The sequence below is a fragment of the Bubalus bubalis genome, chromosome 2 (assembly GCF_019923935.1).
Source record: "Bubalus bubalis isolate 160015118507 breed Murrah chromosome 2, NDDB_SH_1, whole genome shotgun sequence".
In the NCBI taxonomy this organism is placed as follows: domain Eukaryota; kingdom Metazoa; phylum Chordata; class Mammalia; order Artiodactyla; family Bovidae; genus Bubalus; species Bubalus bubalis.
In genome coordinates this window covers 167,425,057-167,443,324 of record NC_059158.1, presented here as the reverse complement: position 1 = coordinate 167,443,324, position 18,268 = coordinate 167,425,057, and the positions used below count along the sequence as shown (strand labels likewise).

General features: G+C 44.9%; 1 protein-coding gene across 12 annotated transcripts in view; it reads right to left on the bottom strand.

The window, feature by feature from the left end:
• The window catches only part of RHBDD1 (rhomboid domain containing 1), a 208,987-nt gene that overhangs the window by 70,896 nt on the left and 119,823 nt on the right, over positions 1 to 18,268 (bottom strand). Inside the window, exon 8 of one of the 12 annotated variants that reach the window (XM_044937909.2) lies at positions 2,487 to 3,898. The exons of the other annotated variants lie outside the window; for them this stretch is intronic. Coding sequence (XP_044793844.1) covers positions 3,786 to 3,898 — 113 coding nt within the window. The 3' untranslated portion in view covers positions 2,487 to 3,785. Of the gene's footprint in view, positions 1 to 2,486; positions 3,899 to 18,268 lie in introns of those variants that run through there. 12 annotated transcript variants of the gene reach the window in all.

Below are 18,268 nucleotides of genomic sequence, written 5' to 3'. Positions count from 1 at the left end.
CTCTAAAATAAAAGACTGGGGCAAAAGCAGAAAGAAAATGATTGCAGTAATCCATATGAAGGGAAGGGAAGAGATGATAGGATTTTGTTTTTTAATGACTTGTTGTTTAGTCACTGGTGTCTGACTCCGCGACCCCATGGACTGCAGCCCGCCAAGCTTCCCTGTCCTTCACCATCTCCTGGAGTTTGCTCAAGCTCATGTCCATTGAGTTGGTGATGCCATCCAACCATCTCATTCTCTGTTGCCCCTTTCTCCTTCTGTCCTCAATCTTTCCCAGCATCAGGGTCTTTTCCAATGAGTAAGCTCTTTGCATCAGTTATTAATTAAATACAATTCTTTGCTGACTCTTTCAAGAGAAACTAGGATGAGGAAGGAGGCGGCCAGGTCTGCCACACCCTCTGGGTTTTACTGTCCTTTTCTGGTGATGGGTCTCAGTCTTTTAATCCCCCAGGTGGCTCAGTGGTAAAGAATATGCCCGCCAAAGCAGGAGACACTGATTCTATCCCTGGGTTGGGAAAGATCCCCCCTGGAGTAGGAAATGGAAACTCACTCCAGGATTCTTGACTGGAAAATTCCTTGGATAGAGGAACCTGGTGGGTTACAGTTCATGGGGTCGTATAGAGTCACACACAACTGAGCAACTCTGCTTACTCAGATTCTTAACTTACTTCCCAAGCAGCAGAACATGTGACGGATATGTATACTGGCCCCAATTCTACAAAAACCAGCCTTTTACTGTCCAGGCCTCAACAACAGACAGCTTAAAAGGGCAGAGGGACTGTGAACAATCATGTACAACTTTGGAATCACAGGCACTAAATACATTCAAGGTCATAAAGAGGAAGCAATTTTAACTGGTTCCTCATCTTGAAAACCAAGGGAAGAGTCTGAATTAAGAGGTCTCCTAAGTTGACTGATCACAACCAAAGCGTGGGAATGTTTAACAGACAACCAGGAAATTACTATTAAGCAAAGAAATCAAATTTAAAACCAGCTCTAAATGCTTACTCCCTGAGAGATAATTAGTTGAATACACTGGTTTTTGTTTGTCTTTCTCAACCCAGTTTCAGTTTTGTGGTGTAACTTTGGAGATTCCTTACTGTAGGAAGAAAAAATAAGATGGCTGTTGAAAATAATAAGCACTGGTGACAAGCAAGCCTATTAACTGAGCAAAGTAATTATAATAATTTCCAAAACATCTTTATTTTTTTTTATTTTATTTTATTTTTAAAACTTTACAAAATTGTATTAGTTTTGCCAAATATCAAAATGAATCCGCCACAGTTGTGCTAAGATAACTGGTTTATATTTATAACTGAAATGACCTTTCCCACATCTGTAAAGTTTAGTGATAATCCACTCCATAAATAAGGTGTGCCTATTACAGTTACGCCATTTGAAATCCAATTCTGGTGTCTTTACATCTGACAAGTGAAACAGAGCAAGGAGCTACTATTATTAGACTTGACAGCCATAAAAAATATAAATACCTCCATATACAGTGGCTGGACTTTTACTGCATTGAAAAAACACTCTGGTGAGAAACCAACACTGAATAAGCCTCTACTGGGAGGCAGCGGCCAGCCTTTGGGTGATGCAGTGAGAGAGCTGCAAAGTGCGGCGTTAACAAGACCTCATTCCACAGCCATTCACAAGCTGTGCTCCTGTGTAGAAGGCATGTCTTTCTACAGTTGTATACAAATAATCATAGAGCCAAACATAAATGTCAGAGTTACCTTTACAATGTGCTATCAGAAGATGGAGTGTAAGAATGAGGTTATTCCCAGTAGGGGGCTTTCCAGGTAGCGCTAGTGGTAAACAACCCGACTGCCAATACAGGAGACGTAAGAGACGGGGGTTTGATCCCTGGGTTGGGAAGATCCCCTGCAGGAGGAAATGGCAACCCACTCCAGTATTGTTGCCTGGAGAATCCCAGGGACAGAGGAGCCTGGTGGGCTATAGTCCATGGGGTTGCAAAGAGTTGGACACGACTGAACCGACTTAGCATGCACGCATCGCCAGCAGAGGTCATGGGAAACAAGTTCGAAGAGTTTGGGAGAAGAGGAATGACATTTGGCTTAAACATTTCAATTTTAAAATGTTTGAAGCTGCAAGACTCAGAGATGCAATTCACACTATAAATGTGCTGCATGTCACTTTGTATCAGTCATAAATTAAGCTGAGGAGCTCAGGTAACATTGTTCCAGCTGGCAGGTCAAAGTGCTCCCGGTCTCAAGTGGTTTGTTAGCTCATTTACATGCAAGTGACAAAGGCTCACCCAGGTCAGCTGAGGTCAGGAACCAGGCACAAAACTGCATAGTTTGCATGCTCCAAATTTGTGAAACAAAGACTGAGAAAGCAATATCCTTAAAATCTTGACCCTGGTGGAGACACAGGTGATTTTTAAATTGCACGTGTATTTTTTTGTATTTCTGTTTATATTGTAAATTTTATCAACAGAGACACAATACTTATTCTTGAGTCCATTTTCCTGATTATATATTTCTTCATTTATTATTATAGAAATCAGTTTCCCTGCTGCAAAAGTAGTACACATATATACATATACACACATTTTAAAAAGAGAACAATATAAAATTGTGAAAAACAGAAAGCAAACTCCTATGCACTCCACCTTCCTAAATAACCAGTTAATATGTGGGTGCATTTCCTGCCAGATGTTGGCTTTATGCATATACAAGGTATATATATTACTTTCATAATCAGAAAACTACATAAATGCTAGATAAAGCCATAGAGGAAGATCCTTTTCTGCTTCTAACTCTCTTTAAATATAAATATCTCAGTGACATAAGACATCAGTGATATTTGGCCTTTTCCTTTTATTCATGAAACACAAGCACCAGGAAAGACGTCTTAAGTGACCTGCGGTCTGTGTGTTGGGGAGTGTCTTGGAGGGTGGCTGTTACAGTGGGCAATTAAAAGGCACTTTTGTGAGAAAAAAAAATACTTCCTCAGGAAGGATTTCTCTGTGACCAAGCTGCTGGTCACTCTTCTGCACGTGGCACCTGCTGCTGCTCTGCTGGTTAGTTCAATACAAGTCGCATCTCCAGGATGTGACATCATCCCTGGAGAGGCTCTTGTAGCTGGATTGTTGGTGCCACCTGCCGGGTCGTGGAGTGTGGAACTGGTTTCCTGTCCAAGGTCTCACTTAAGCTTTTCCACTGACACATCCTGGGAAGGCAGAGGGGCATCAGAGAAAAGCAGGTTCACTGCAGGCACCACTCAGACGTGGGGGCCCCAGGGACCGAGGCGCCTGGGCAAGGGAGGCCAGGACGACATCCTGCAATGACGGCTACATCCGGTGCCTGGAAAGTCACCATGGCAACAAGCCAGGAGGATGAGGGGTGGCTCCCCACTTCCTGCCACGTTGGGCACTGAGCAGGAGGGGGGCCTGATCTTTTGGGCTGGTGAACACAAACCTCCTGGCAAAGGTCAAGGTCTTCAAAGACATAACGAGGCAGGGCCTCCACTGAGTCAACAGTGAGAGAAGGGAGTATGGAGACTGGTCCCCAAGTGGAGACGCCCAAGCTCCTGTCTGCAAGAGAACAAGGTCGGAAGTACCATTCCCAGAGAGCTGGGGGCTGTCAAAACAAGCCTGGTCTCAAGACATCAACCAGCTCAAGACATCAACTGGACTCATGGTGGCCGTAGGATGACAGGCCACTGCAGGTGTGAGCAACTGGGATGGTGATGTGCCCGCTCTGCTTTTGTACAAAACGGAGGGTCTGGGGGTAAGTACTGCACAACTGGACCGTGTTTGTTTACAAGGCTGGGTCGCCTCGCTGGCTATCGAATCTGTGCAGCCGCTTTCTCCTCATTTCTTCTTCTGGGGAGAGACGGAACCCATAGGCCGGGGGGCTGCTCCTGCGATTTCCTGAAGAGAGAGCACAAGGTAGTCAAGCACTGCCCTTGTTCTGACACTCACAGGGCTCTGCATCCCAGATTCCAAGGGTGGGGGGGAAGATGGCTTGGGCGTTATCTTTAGCACGAAACAGAGACAGAACAAACATATTTCAGCTGCAGCTGTCAATATGACATTGCGACATCAAGTACACGTTTTTAGTGAGGTCCAGTCCATGAAGCTAATTTGACTCATTTTGAAACTTCACAATCCTCCCATTTCTAGGTTGTTTCCCCCCCTACCATGCTCCATAATTTGCATCATTTAATTTCCCTAATGTCTCAAGGGCTTAGTTTATCTTCTCTTAATGCCCAGAAATAACTCTGTCACTATCTGTAACGTCCTCGCCAGATGGTGAGGTGTCGGAGGTGTCTCCCGATGAGTCTGAGGGTCTCCCTTTCCCTCCCTCTAACCTGCTATCTCCTGAACCTCATAAGCCAGTGGGAATCACACCTGCCTGAGACGCACGAGCACCCGCAGGGCATCAGGGCCCACAGAGCAGAGGCTGTGTTACCATAATGACCAGTATCGGGGCAGGCAGACAAAAATACAGGCATAATCTGCGAAGATCATATGAAGGACCATGGAAGTCATTACTGAAAAGAGCTTCTTGGCGCTGCAAACAGACCAAGAAAATCATTTGCAATGATAGAAGCACTTCAGTTTACTGCATTAAAAACAAAAAACAGTGGAAGATCCAGGCATTGTTGGTGGGGGGGTAATAACGGAATAACAACAGACAGTCCTGGATCTCAAGGAACCAGCAACCTAACTCTAATAAAAGAGCTTTAACGTCCACCATGAGGCAACCGCGCAGGCATCACTGATGGATACAAATAGTAGATTCACTTTTAAGCAAGTGGATCAAAAAGACTGTACTTTTTCCCTTCAGAGCCTCTGTTAACTCTGTGAGCTCACTTTGAAAGGCCTGCTCCCCTCACCTACATCCATCAAAAGTTCTGTATGTTACAGCCAGACCACCACGCTCAACACTTCCCTCTGAGGTTCTGACACAACTGACTCTGGAAGTCCTGGCCGAGCCATGAAGGCCGGGTGGTGGGCAACTGGGCTGGAGCCACGAGGGAAAACAAGTGAACAGCTGATCGCTCCTGCTCACGCTCCGAACGTCGATGTTGACAGGTAATACAACGTGGCGACTGTTAAACCTATGATGAAAAGATGATAGAGAAAGCAGTGTGAAGCTAACCGTCAGTTTGCTGAGCTACAACTAGAATTTCAGCGGTCAGACAGAAAATTCTAAGAAGGCAGTTTTTGGTCCACACTGCGATAGAGACCCCAAGACTCACCCTTTCCTTTTGAGACACGAGGGAATCACCCTTCCCAGACCTCCTGTAACATTTTCTGACTAGTCCACCCAAAAGTGAATGGGGTGGGCCAAGCCCGACACTCAGTCCCACTGGGTAAACTCCACTTCAAGACACAGAACACTTTTACCATAAGATTCTATGACTCCTATAGCAGCAAAAGCTTTACTGGATGCAGCTTTCTCCATATACATTTGTAGAGGGCTTTCTCTCTGTTTAAAGTGGTAAACGCTTTGAAATTACAGAGAAACTCATGAATCCAATTACCATTAGTTTATGGCTTCAAATTGCTTTATACAATGAGATCCAAATCCTGCTTTTCCTCTGACAGTTGTTTTTAACAAGTCCATCCTTAATTGCACTCATGAGCGCGGGCCAGTGTGTGACAGCCCATTCCAGCTGGGCAGGGAACTGGGAGGCCTGGGCTGTGGGCAGAGTCAGAAGAGAGCTCAACGTGGCATGTTGACTCTGGGCCACAGAGCGCGAGCCCACAGATGCTGAAAGATGTTCAGACGCCCAAAGGGACTCACAGTGTCCAAGAGAAAAAAGCTGTTCCGCGAAGGGAGGAATTAGAGAGGACAGATTGTGAAGGTTCCAGGGGTCCAGCTCTCAAAGTGGGCAGCCCGCACAAAAGCTCTCTGGACCCCCGCTTGGGGCACTTGAGGAGAACCAGGGCTGAGCCAAGGGCAGAAATGCCACGTGCCCACGTAGAAAACTCACATCAAGAGAGGAACAAATAATCACTCCTTCACGAGAGCCTTGTGAGGTATCCTATTTCAATTAGTTTTTATTCCTGATTTCATGAAGCCAGCCTTACAGAGGAGGAGACTGAGGCTCAGGGAGAGTTAAGGACAAACCTAAGGTCACGAAGCTAGCACGAGAGGAAGCAAAACTTGAAGCCAGGTGTTCTGACTGCAGTTTGAGTTCTCCTCCCCTTTCCCGCAATCCCGTATCACTGTTCCTTCTAACACACCAAATATGTCAAGCATCTCATCTTTTCCTTCTACCTTATCCTCCTGCCCAAACCCAGCGAGTCCCTTTCCTGTATGGATATGTGGGGAGCTCACTGTTTGAAAAGAGAAAAAGAAGAACCAGCCCAAGTCCTCAACTTGATGGGACTCTGCTGTCATCACAGATGCGGCCACAAAGTTCCCACACAGAAGGGAAAGTGTTAGTCACTCAGTCGTATCCGACTCTTTGCAACCCCATGGGCTGTAGCATGCCAAGCATGGAATCCTCCTGGCAAGAATAGTGGAGTGGGAGCCATTCCCTTCTCCGGGAGATCTTCCCGACCCAGGTCTCCTGAATTGCAGGCAGATTCTTTACTGTCTGAGCCACCACAAAGTTCCCACTTTGGGTCCCCTTAAACTCTACTGACTGCTGGAGTGGTTGGGTTTTTTTTAGGATCGCTGGGAAGGCCTTGGGTATAGCAACCACAAAATAACAATGACGACAATGCCTGACTTGGATGTTTTCATGGATATTTTAAGTCCTTCAGACGCAGTGTTTCTGATTTATCAAAGCCACCCTATTGCCTGAAGAATGACATAATCCTTTCATTTCAGGTTTTGAACTCCATTCTTAATGCTGGTGGTTAATTTTCTTGGAAAGTTTTCAAGTCTAAATTAATCTGTGATATTTTAAAGGCAATTGAGTATTTGGTATTAGTCGGCAACCCACCCATCCTATTCATCACATCTGTACTTTAGGTCAGTGCCTCTCAGCTGCTCCGCTCAGTCTCAGCTGAGCTCTGTTTTCCAAACCTACACTTTTTCATTTGTTTTTTTTTTTTAACACATTTCTGTATTTTCCTCTTGTGTCATATGATCTATCACTTCTCTTTTTAAACTACAGGATCCTCTGAAGCTATTTCTCAAAGGGTCTTAAGAAATGTGCTTTTAATATCTACTTATATTGATTACGTATGTACTAAGTCACTTTAGCTGTGTACGACTCTCTGCGACTCTATGGACTGTAGCCCATCAGGCTCTTCTGTCCACAGGATTCTCCAGGAAAGAACACTAGAGTGGATTGCCAGGCCCCCCCTCCAGGGCATCTTCTCAACCCAGGGACTGAAGCCATGTCTCATTATGTCTCCGGCATTGCAGGCAGGTTTTTTACCATTAGGGCCACCTGGAAAGCCTGAGCACACAGAAAAAGATCTCAACTGGATGGTAAAAGAAGAGAGGTCCCTGTGGGTGTACTTGAAATGGGAGATGTTTCCAGCTCTGCGTACAGCGTGGGGGACACCCCAGGGAAAACTTCATTGCATCAGGCTCTGATTGGGTCACTTGTCAGGGGAGGCTGAGGAGCAAGGTGACTGCCAGGGTCCTTGCTACAACTCTGGAGTTTGATGATTGGAATTAAATTGTGCCTCCTCCATGTATGGTTATATATCCTTGAGTAAGTAGGTTACCGTCCCTCAGCCTCAGTATTCTTATCTATAAAATGGGAATAGTAACACTACCTCCTCTGCTGGGTTGTTGAGAGGATAAGAAGAGATGATGCATATAAAATGCTGAGTGCCAGGCATGCAGTTAGTGCCTGATCGTCAATGGATGCTGGGACTTTTAACTGTAACATCAGTGAGAATCACGGGTTAATGTCTGCTTGTAACTGTCATTGACTAAGACAGATACAAAATAAAATTACCAATGACTTCTTAAAAGAGCCCAGGACGTCTCTGGTGGTCCAGTGGTTGAGAATCTACCTGCCAATGCAGGGGACACAGGTTTGATTCCTGGTCCAGGAAGACCCACATGCCAGGAGCAACCAAGCCTGCATGCCACAACTACTGAGCCTGTGCTCTAGAACCTACGTTCCGCAACAACAGCAGGCACTGCAACGAGAAAACATGCACCGCAACTGAAGAGTAGCCCCTGCTAGCCACGACTAGAGAAAGCCTGTGTGCAGTAGCGCAGACCCAGTGCAGTCAAAAATAAATAAATACATGTGTTCCCTGTGGCGGATTCATTTTGATATTTGGCAAAACTAATACAATTATGTAAAGTTTAAAAATAAAATAAAATTAAAAAAAAATAAATACAAAATTTTTTAAAAGATAGAGCCTAATTCTGTTTGAGGAACAACTGGGAGTGTTTTGTACAAAGTGTGGGGTCACTACTTATTAAATATTTGCCCTTCAAGAAACAGATACAAAAAGGGTAATTTGTGAGACCCACTTTTGTAACCAGAAGGAGCCTTACAGGCTTCGGGAAAGCTGGCGACCTTCTTTTCTCTGCTGAGTAAAACCATGCATTGAACGTTTACAGACTTGGGTGAAGTGGCCTCGCTCTGATGAACTTGGTACAGAATATTAGTATTTATGAGCCTTGCTTCTGTGTTCCTGTAAATGGAGGTCAGCCCTGAATTTTACTGAAAGAAAGAGTGAGCATGCTTCAAAGAACCTCAGGAACAGTGCCTGGTTTAAGAAGATTTAGCTCAATTATGGCACTAATGGTGAGATCATAAGATTTATTGACTTGTGGTTCTTGATGGAAAAATTTTCAGTTCTCTGCGGTTATGTATAATGCAGTAACCTCTGCGTTTTACATCTGAGGGAGGAGAAGCAATTCCATCCACATAAGAATTGCTAAAAAGAATGCTGTGAGTTGATGGCCCTTTTCCCTCCTGTTCACCATCCCTGTAAACAGAGATGCTTAATTTGCTGGTATTCATAGATGCTGCCATAATCTGATGAGCCCTCTAGGCCATTCAGTGAAATTATACTAAAGTGAAGTCGCAGGATGGCGTACCTTTCCCTTAAATCAGGGACCCATGGAGGCAATCACTTAAAAAATTTTTTTTAAATCAAGAAACCTCTAAATGTTCTTTTCCTTTGTCAAATGAGGGCAGTAGCATGGGACCCATAGTCTCTCGTTCAAAAATGTTACTTGATTAGAATTCCATGAATTCTAAAGCTTACAAAACGATTTCTGATAGCACAGTTGCTAAATCATTTACTACGACCAAAAAGGCCTGGAAGAAATCCCAAGCGCAACAATTAGCAAGATATTCTTTGAAAGTGGGAGGTGCCCAAGGACAATAAGACCACTCTATTGTTTGAGTCACTAATTACAATGACCTATCTATCCATCCATCTGTCCATCTCTAAAAAGAGTTTGAAATCACTTAAAGTCTCATAATTTTCATACAGATGGAAGTTTCATTATGGTTTATAGTAAATGTAACACGTATTAACAGGTGTGACTTGAGAGAGAAAAATTTACATTTCTACTCCTCAACCAATGAGTTGAAAAAGTAAAGACTCTGAAGCTGGGAAAGACTGAAGGCAGAAGGAGAAGGGGGATGCAGAGGATTAGATAGTATCATTGACTCAGTAGGCATGGATTTGAACAAATTCCAGGAAATAGTGAAGAACAGGGGAGACTGGCGTGCTCAGTCCATGGGCTGCAAAGAATCAAAAATAACTTAGTGACTGAACAACAACAAAAACCAATCAAGTAACCAGAGTAGGAATTTCTTAGTTCTAAGACAGTACCTGGAATCCCAAAATGAGCAGCTTTGAATGGAAATCAACTCAGTTACTACTTTCCCTGTTGTACTTCTCTGCCTGTTCTAGTTGGCTAATTTGGGGGACCTTAACTGGCCACAACTGACTTCAAATCAACAGGCTATATATAATTCAGTCAGCAATTTGAGTAATCCAAAATACTGGGTCTACTCTGTCAGATCTAGAGTTTTTTGCAATATAGACAATGCAATGTCTGAGCTCTGAAACAAAAAGACAAAGTCCAGGACTTCCCTAGTGGTCCAGAGGTTAAGACTCCAGGTTCCAATGCAGGGGGTACAGGTTCAATTCCTGGTCAGAGAACTAAGATCCCACATGTGTGCTAAGCCGCTTCAGTAGTGTCTGACTCTTTGCGACCCCATCGACCGCAGCCCTCCAGACTCCTCTCTCCATGGAATTCTACAGGCCAGAATACTAGAATGGGTTGCCATGCCCTTCTCCAGGGGATCTTTCTGATGCAGAGGTCAAATTCTCATCTCTTGTAGCTCCTGCATCGCAGGCAGATTCTTTACCACTGAGCCACCACATGTCATGAAGCAGAAAAAAAAAAAAAGGGAGAGAGAGGAAATCCAGGGGGAGATAGTGTTTTCTGGGCAATTGCTACAGGCTTTCCCTACTTACTCTCCCTGCCTTTGAAAAAGTGTACAACTTGATTAATTTTCATGAACAGAACATATGGAAGCAACATCCAGACCAAAACACAAGAGTATTTCTAGCACTCACAAGCCTCCATGTGCTCCCTCTCAGCAGTGGTCCATGGACTTCTCACAGCAGAGATTTGTTTTATCTATTTTTGTCCAGAAGTGGATTCATACAATATGTACCCTTTGTGAGTAGCTTCATTTTACATTATGTTTATGAGATTCACCATATTGCTTTATGTAGTTTTTATTCTAGTTATTCTTCTGAGTAGAAGTTCGTCTGTTTTACAGATAGAAAAATTGAGGCTTAAAGATTTTAAGGAACTTGCCATGGCCACACAGTTTGGTCAGGAACTGAGTCCAAAGTCAAATTCATGTTTATTTCTACTCTGCTCCAGACATGCAGTGTGTCAGTTGTCTTAATTCTGAAACCAGACTCTGTAAACCTGAACAATACTATTGCTTTTACACTTGATTTGGAGGCAGGGTCTGTTTAGAATGCAGCGGGAAAATGTTACCTTCTGCTGTAGATAAGCCTCATTGCAAACAGCAAGATTTTCTGGATAACAAAGTAACTAGAATTAGGACCTCCCTTGACAAGGTTTTAGGCAAGAGGTCCAGTTGTGTATGTCAGCCTTGGTAATTAACTACATCATGTATTTTCTAAACAGAGAACAGCCTCTAAGTTCTTATGAAATAATTCTCAATAGGCTGGAGGAGCAGCAAAGAGACAGGCTGAAGACTTCCCTGGTGGTCCAGTGGTTAAGACTCTGCTCCCTAGGCATTGGGCCTGGGTTCAATCCCTGGTCAGGGAACCAGATCCTACATGCCACAAGACCCAGGGCAGCCAAATAAATTTTAAAAAGAAGAGAGAGAGAGAGAGAGGTTGAGGAGCAAAGTGTCTCCCATTAGGAACCACTGTAACATGAGGTATGTATTTCTTTAAACAAATGGATGTAGATTTTCATACTAAAGGGATTTTCCATTTTTTAAATCAATCTGTCTGTAATCCTTTCACAATTCTGTCATCATCTTAACACTTTATTGAGGGATTTTAATGAAATTAGGAATGATCTTCAAGCCCCTTTTATATATATTTATACATAAAATCCCTTTAGTAAAAATCTCTTTAGTATTAAACTCTATACAATGATTTATATACATTTAATATGTAACTGTTTCAAATTTTAGGATGTTTCCAATTCTCTTTGATCTAAAACAGAATGCTCACCAATCTGGAGGTGCCTCAGATGGAGTTTACTCAGTGACTTCAGCTGATTCTGCAAACTGAGGTTAACTGTCTCCAAGAATATCTTTCCCAGTTCTATACACTCTGGGACTGCATCTTTTATTTATTTATTTTTTTAAATTCAAAATCACCTAAGAATATCCACTGGACAGATATGAGAAAATTCTTGGAAAACTAGATGCAGGCCTCCCTTTGCTCCCATATCCTCATTGTCTAGTAACAACGAGGTCCCACGTGCCTGGCTGGGACGGCAGAGAGAAACTGGACATGAGCTCTGTCTGAAGGGACAGATTGGAGAACATACTTCACAACAGAAAAAAGGAAGCAGAATAAGGAAGTCTTTTTGTGGGCAGAGAGTTCTGATAAAAAAAAAATACACACACACACACACACATGCACACATACATATACATGAGTACAGACAATGCTAGATAAAAAAGATGAAGACCTTTCAGAAAGATAAAATCCCACACTCTTCTCTGAAGCTCCAAGGCCAACATGCCTGACTTGCCCAGGAGGGGCGGCTGCAGCCTCTCTGGATGTTTTGATGGAGATCCCACACCTGCCCGCAAACAGGGCCGTAGCAGGACCTCAAAGTGGGGGGCCACTGCCCTGCACCTCCTGCCTGGCCTGCATCTTCATTGCCTGCAGGGAATCTTGAGGGCCAAATGGTTACCTGTTAAAGTCTCTGGCTCCTCTCCTCTGTCAGCTCTGACTTCTCATCTTTATCTCGCAGACAGAGGAGGCCTTCCACTGTCTTCATTGCCTGGACTTTCTGATGAAGTTAAGACGGAGCACGGTGGGGAAAGGACAAGCAGGATGGGACTTCTGGTGGCTCCTTGGAGCCTGGATCCCATGCCTCCTTTTGTTTATTGGTCATGGGGTTACCTTTGAGTAACTTTTTAATTTTTATGTTTGGTTGTGTTGGATCTTCGTTGCTGCGCGGGCTTTTCTTTGCTTGTGGCAGCAAGCAGGGGCTGCTCTCTAGATGTGGTGGCTTCTCCTGTCGCAGAGGACAGGCTCTAGGGCACGCGGGCGTCAGTAGTTGCGGTTCCCGGGCTCAGTAGTTATGCCACTCAGGCTTAGCTGCTCGACGACACATGGGATCTGCCTGGATCAGGGATCAAACCCATGTCTCCTGCATTGGCAGGAAGATTCTTTTACTGCTGAGCCATCAGGGAAGGCCTGAGCAACTTATAATTTAATTATGTTTTAAAAGGAGAGGGAAATGGGTATGAGATTATTTAAACTATGATCAATTGAGCTCGAAAAGATATTAAATAGCCTCCTCCCAAGACACACAGGGTTCTGGTCGGGCAGCTCACCACCTGCCAGGGCATCATCATAAAAGAGTTCAGCTGTGACTGAATTCTCCCCTCGCAGGCCTTTTAGTAGCCCTGTGCTATGAGCACAGTCTCCATAGAAAGCAAGCAGCTGGCCAATGGAGACAGGAGTCAGAGCCCTTCTGCAGGTCAAATGCAAGAGGTCTGGGCAAAGCTAGACTGTCTTGGAGAATCTATAAATGGGACAGTTGTCTGGTTTTCTGCAAAGATTCTTTAAGTTTCGTGTGCACAATAATGAAGAACTTGTTAAAAATGCAGAGTTACTAGATTCTAAAGGCAGAGATTCTTTGCATTAAGTGGTTGGGGCCCAGGAAGCTATATTTTAATGAACACATGTCTTTACAAGTGGGCTTGCATCTGGCTCCACCAGAATTTTGGACAATTCACTTCTCTCCAGGGTCTCAGGCTCCTGTCTGCACAATGAGGGAGCTGGACTGGACATTTTAGACCTCCACACAAAGATGTAAGATCCCACCCAATGAGGCATCAGGATTGGCTGGCCAAAGAAGGCAGAGTGGGCCATGCCAGCAACCCGCCTCCTCCATGGCCGGTGGTCTGGGCAGCTACTCTGCCTGTCAGCCAGCCTGGCCGTGACTTCTGACAGCTGGACTGAGATTTGGCCAGGCTGTGCTCCTTGCAAACTTCCTCCAACTCATCTGATCGAACTCAGTGTCCCTCCCCACCCCCTGATATTTTAATTTTTAATAAACTTTTTATTTGGGAATAGTTTTTAGATTTAAAAAAGTCTCCAAGGTAATACAGCCAAACATATTACCATGGTCTAGTTGTCAAGACCAACCATTTACAGGGATGAGCAGGTTACTGTTAACTGAATTCCAGACTTGCCTTGGATCTCACTTGTTTTTCCATTCATTGCCTTTCTCTGTTCCAGGGTCCAACACTCCATTTAGTTGTCAGGTCTCCTTAGTTTCTTCCTGCTGGTGGTACTTTCTCAGTCTTTTCTTATTTCCTGTGACCTTGACAATTCTGAGGAGTACTAGCCTATAGAATGTGCCTCCACTTGGTTTGACTGATGCTTTTCCTCATCATTAGACTGGGGTTAGGGTTTTGGGCAGAATCCCAGAAAGGAGAAGTGCCTTTCCCATCACTCCATACAATCATATGACTTATCACTGGTGATGTCACCTTGAACCCTCGGTAAGGAATAAAGCCTTTTTTTTTTTAAGTTTCCTTTTTTCCCCCTTTTTGGTTGTGCTGGGTGCTGTGTGCAAGCTTTGTCTAGTTGAGGCGAGCAGGAGCTACTCTTCCTTGTGCTGCGTGGACTTGCACTGCGGTGGCTTCTTTTATTGAAAGCACAAGCCCTAAAGTGCAGGCTTAGAAGTTGTGGGGCACAGGCTTTAGTTGCTCCATGGCATGTGGAATCCTCCCAGACCAGGGATCGAACCTGTGTCCCCTGCACTGGCAGGCGGATTCCTATCCACTGTTACCCACTGGGCCACCAGGGAAATCCAGGAATAAAGCCTTGACTCTCACCACCAAGAGTTACTAATATAGAAGTGGATACCTAAAGTTGGCTTCATCACTTTCCCTGTTCGAGGATGAACAGGTTAGGGTGGGGTCATCCCTGACCTTCGCTGGCTCAGATCCCTGAATTCCAGATTCTCTAACAGAGATGTGAGTGTATGAATCACCAGGAGAGCTCTTTGAGAGTTTCCAATTCAGTAGTTTTGGCACAGAGCCCAGGCCACTGTATTTTTAATGAGCTCCCAGGTGACTCTGAGCTTTTGAGAATCCCTGAGCTATAGCTCAGAATTTTTTTTTTTTTTCCAACTGAAAATATCCACCCGGGGTTTCAGGCCAGTATTCATACTTGCCAGCAGGTGGAGTGAGAGGCCTATGCCTCGGAATCTGCTGCAGAAAACTAGGACAAATTCCAGTCAACAAAGCATTCCGCATAGTAAGCAGAATTAGGGTTATTTTGAAACAGATGGGCTCTCACAGAAGCTGCTGCACTGAATATTATGGAGTTGTTTATTGTCTGGATGGTCTGAAACCCAGGGATTATTGGCCAGCGTCTAGCAGTTTCTATGTCATATCAGATTTCTTCCAGGGCAAAGGAGACTGACAAGGCCCTGGGAGAGATACAGATGTGGTTATGGGTATGGATGTGGATGAGGATATTTTAACCAGCTCTAAATTCAGAATTTACCCTTGCTATGGTGCATACTGCCTTCCATGGCTGCATGCTTCTTCCTGGAAATGACTGGTATCATTCTAACTCCAAATGAGAAGAGAGAAATAGATACAATCCATGATAATCAGACAACGAATCCTGGATGCAGCAGTCCTAAAAATGCTTTACATTAAGCCTAATCAAAGTGGCTCTGCTTCCTGGTTTACATTTACCCAGAACCTCACTTACATGTGCCCTGACCCTCCATCCTCCTGCCCTTCTCCTTGCGCTGACGACCCCAGGGTCCTTGCTACCCCGGGGAGGAAGCAAGGTCAAGGAGGGCCATGGAGTGCCCATGTTCACCGTGCCTGATGCAGTGGTTCAAAGCATGCAGGACTAGGGTGTTACAAACGGAATATTCGTGAGTTCTGGAAAGCTTCAAAGGCCTTTAGCACCTCCAGGTTCCTCCCTGGAGAATGTTTTCCTTAACTAATTCCTTAGCCTGTGATCCTGGACACTCAGCTGCTGCTGTCCTGGCCAGCCTGGGCTCAGAAAGGCCCTGAGGGTGTCTTGGAAGGCAGCAGCTTGGTAACCAGTATGTCAGAACAGGTCTGAACTATCTCTGCTGCTGGGCAGACCCTCAACCATCTGAGGGATGCATGGATGTGCTTCCTACTGGGTGAGGCCCTGCTTTAAGTGGTGGGCTCACAACTGCCTGGGACAGTGGCTCCTCCCCAAAAAGGATAAAACCCCAGTAGACGGCACCCTCTCTGTCACACACGGGGCCAGGTCCTCCACTCAGAAAACAACAAAATCCCCAGTACACTTACTCTTTGCCCAGACTCGCAGGCAGAGGCAGAGAGCAGAACTACTGCTGATGATATTTAGACCTGTTTCAATTTTTTCTCATTTCCTTCAACTTGAGTTTGGAATCATGTCTGGCTTCTTAAGCAAAGGCCCAAGGTAATGTTTTCATTGACTTTTAAAATCATAGACCACTTGGAGTTAGCCATCTTTCCCTCAGAAACCTCAATGCTTATAAAAAATTGTTTACAATGTTGTGTTAGTTTCTGTCATACAACAATGCGAATCAGCCATAATTATACATTTATCCATCCCCTCTGTCTTAAGCCGCCCTCCCCTCCCCAACCCCACCTCCCTAGGTCATCACAGAGCACCAGACTGGGCTCCGTGCATTTTACAGCAACTTCTTACCAGCCATCTATTTTAGACACTATATGTACGTACGTTGGCGCTACTTTCTCCATTCGTCCCACTCACTCCCTCCCTCACTCCGTTCACAAGTTGTTTTCTACATCTGTGTCTCCATTCCTTCCCTGCAAATATGTTCATCAATACCATTATTCCATATACATACATTAATAAACTATATTTGTTTTTCTCTTTCTGATTTACTTCACTCTGTATAACAGGCTCTGGGTTCATCCACCTCACTAGAACTGACTCAAATAATAATCTTCTGAAAATACCTTTTGACCTTTGGGCATAAAAAAATACTGTTCATGGGGTTCTCAAGGCAAGAATGCTGAAGTGGTTTGCCATTCACTTCTCCAGTGGACCACGTTTTGTCAGAACTCTCCACCACGACCCGTCTGTCTTGGGTGGTCCTACACGGCACGGCTCATAGTTTCACTGAGTTAGACAAGGCTATGACCCATGTGATCAGTAAAGAAAGCTGAGTACCAAAGAACTGATGCTTTTGAACTGTGGTGTTGGAGAAGACTCTTGAGAGTCCCTTGGATTGCAAGGAGATACAACCAGTCAATCCTAAAGGAAATCAGTCCTGAATATTCATTGGAAGGACTGATGCTGAAGCTCTAATACTTTGGCCACCTGATGTGAAAAGCTGACTCATTAGAAAAGACCCTGATGCTGGGAAAGACTGAAGGCAGGAGGAGAAGGGGACGACAGAGGATGAGATGGTTGGATGGCATCACTGACTCAATGGACATGAGTGTAAGCAAACTCCAGAAATGGTGAAGGACAGGGAAGCCTGGCATGCTGCAGTTCATGGGGTCACAAAGAGTTGGACATGATTGAACAAGTGAACAACAACAAATAAAAAAATATAAGTAAAGATCATCCCAAGAAATCAAAGAATAAAAGAAAGTAAAAAGATGGAAGGTCAACAGGAGAACTCTGAAAAGGGGCAAAGAAACTTTAATCAGGAACTTCTGCTGAGAGCAAGCAATCAGGGGTCACGTTCATATCACACTGGACAACCACTGCCGGGTCACCATGTGTCAGGAGAAGCGAGGGTGTTGGGTCTGGGAGGGAAGGGACAGCTTCCCTGTCCCAGCTGTTGGGACAGCTGGCCCCAGGCTTGGTGGCAAGACTGACTGGCAGCAAATAAGATGAAACATGTAACAGGCCCTACATCCACCCACTGCTTCCATGTCACCATCCTACAGAGCACATGGCACGTCAAAGCTCTAGAGATTAGATACCGGGTCTAGAACAGTCACTTCCAAACTTGCACGTGGGCGGGTGTGGCAAGAGGCAGGTTCTAGGTTTTAATGTGATCAAGGAATCTGCTCTTTTCACAAGCACCCCAAGTGAGTCTGATGCTACTGAGAAACTTGGGTCAGAGGGATGCTGTGCTATATTCTGGGGTTTTGTTTGGCTGTGACCATCAGCACTGGCACGGTGCCATTTGGTATTGTACACATTGTCTTCTCTCATATCTTCCCTGGGGCTTCCCTGATAGCTCAGTTGGTAAAGAATCTGCTCTGGTGGTTTCCCAGGATGTGCTGTGCTTAGTCCTGGAGGAGAACGAAGACACCAAAGCAACCCTGTTCTCCTGACTGCTACTGCTAAGTCACTTCAGTCGTGTCTGACTCTGTGTGACCCCAGAGACGGCAGCCCACCAGGCTCCTGTCCCTGGGATTCTCCAGGCAAGAACACTGGAGTGGGTTGTCATTTCCTTCTCCAATGCATGAAAGTGAAAAGTGAAAGCGAAGTCACTCAGTCATCTCCGACTTCTAGTGACCCCATGGACTGCAGCCTACCAGGCTCCTCTGTCCATGGGATTTTCCAGGCAAGAGTACTGGAGTGGGTTGCCATTGCCTTCTCCGCTGTTCTCCTGAAGAATATACCAAA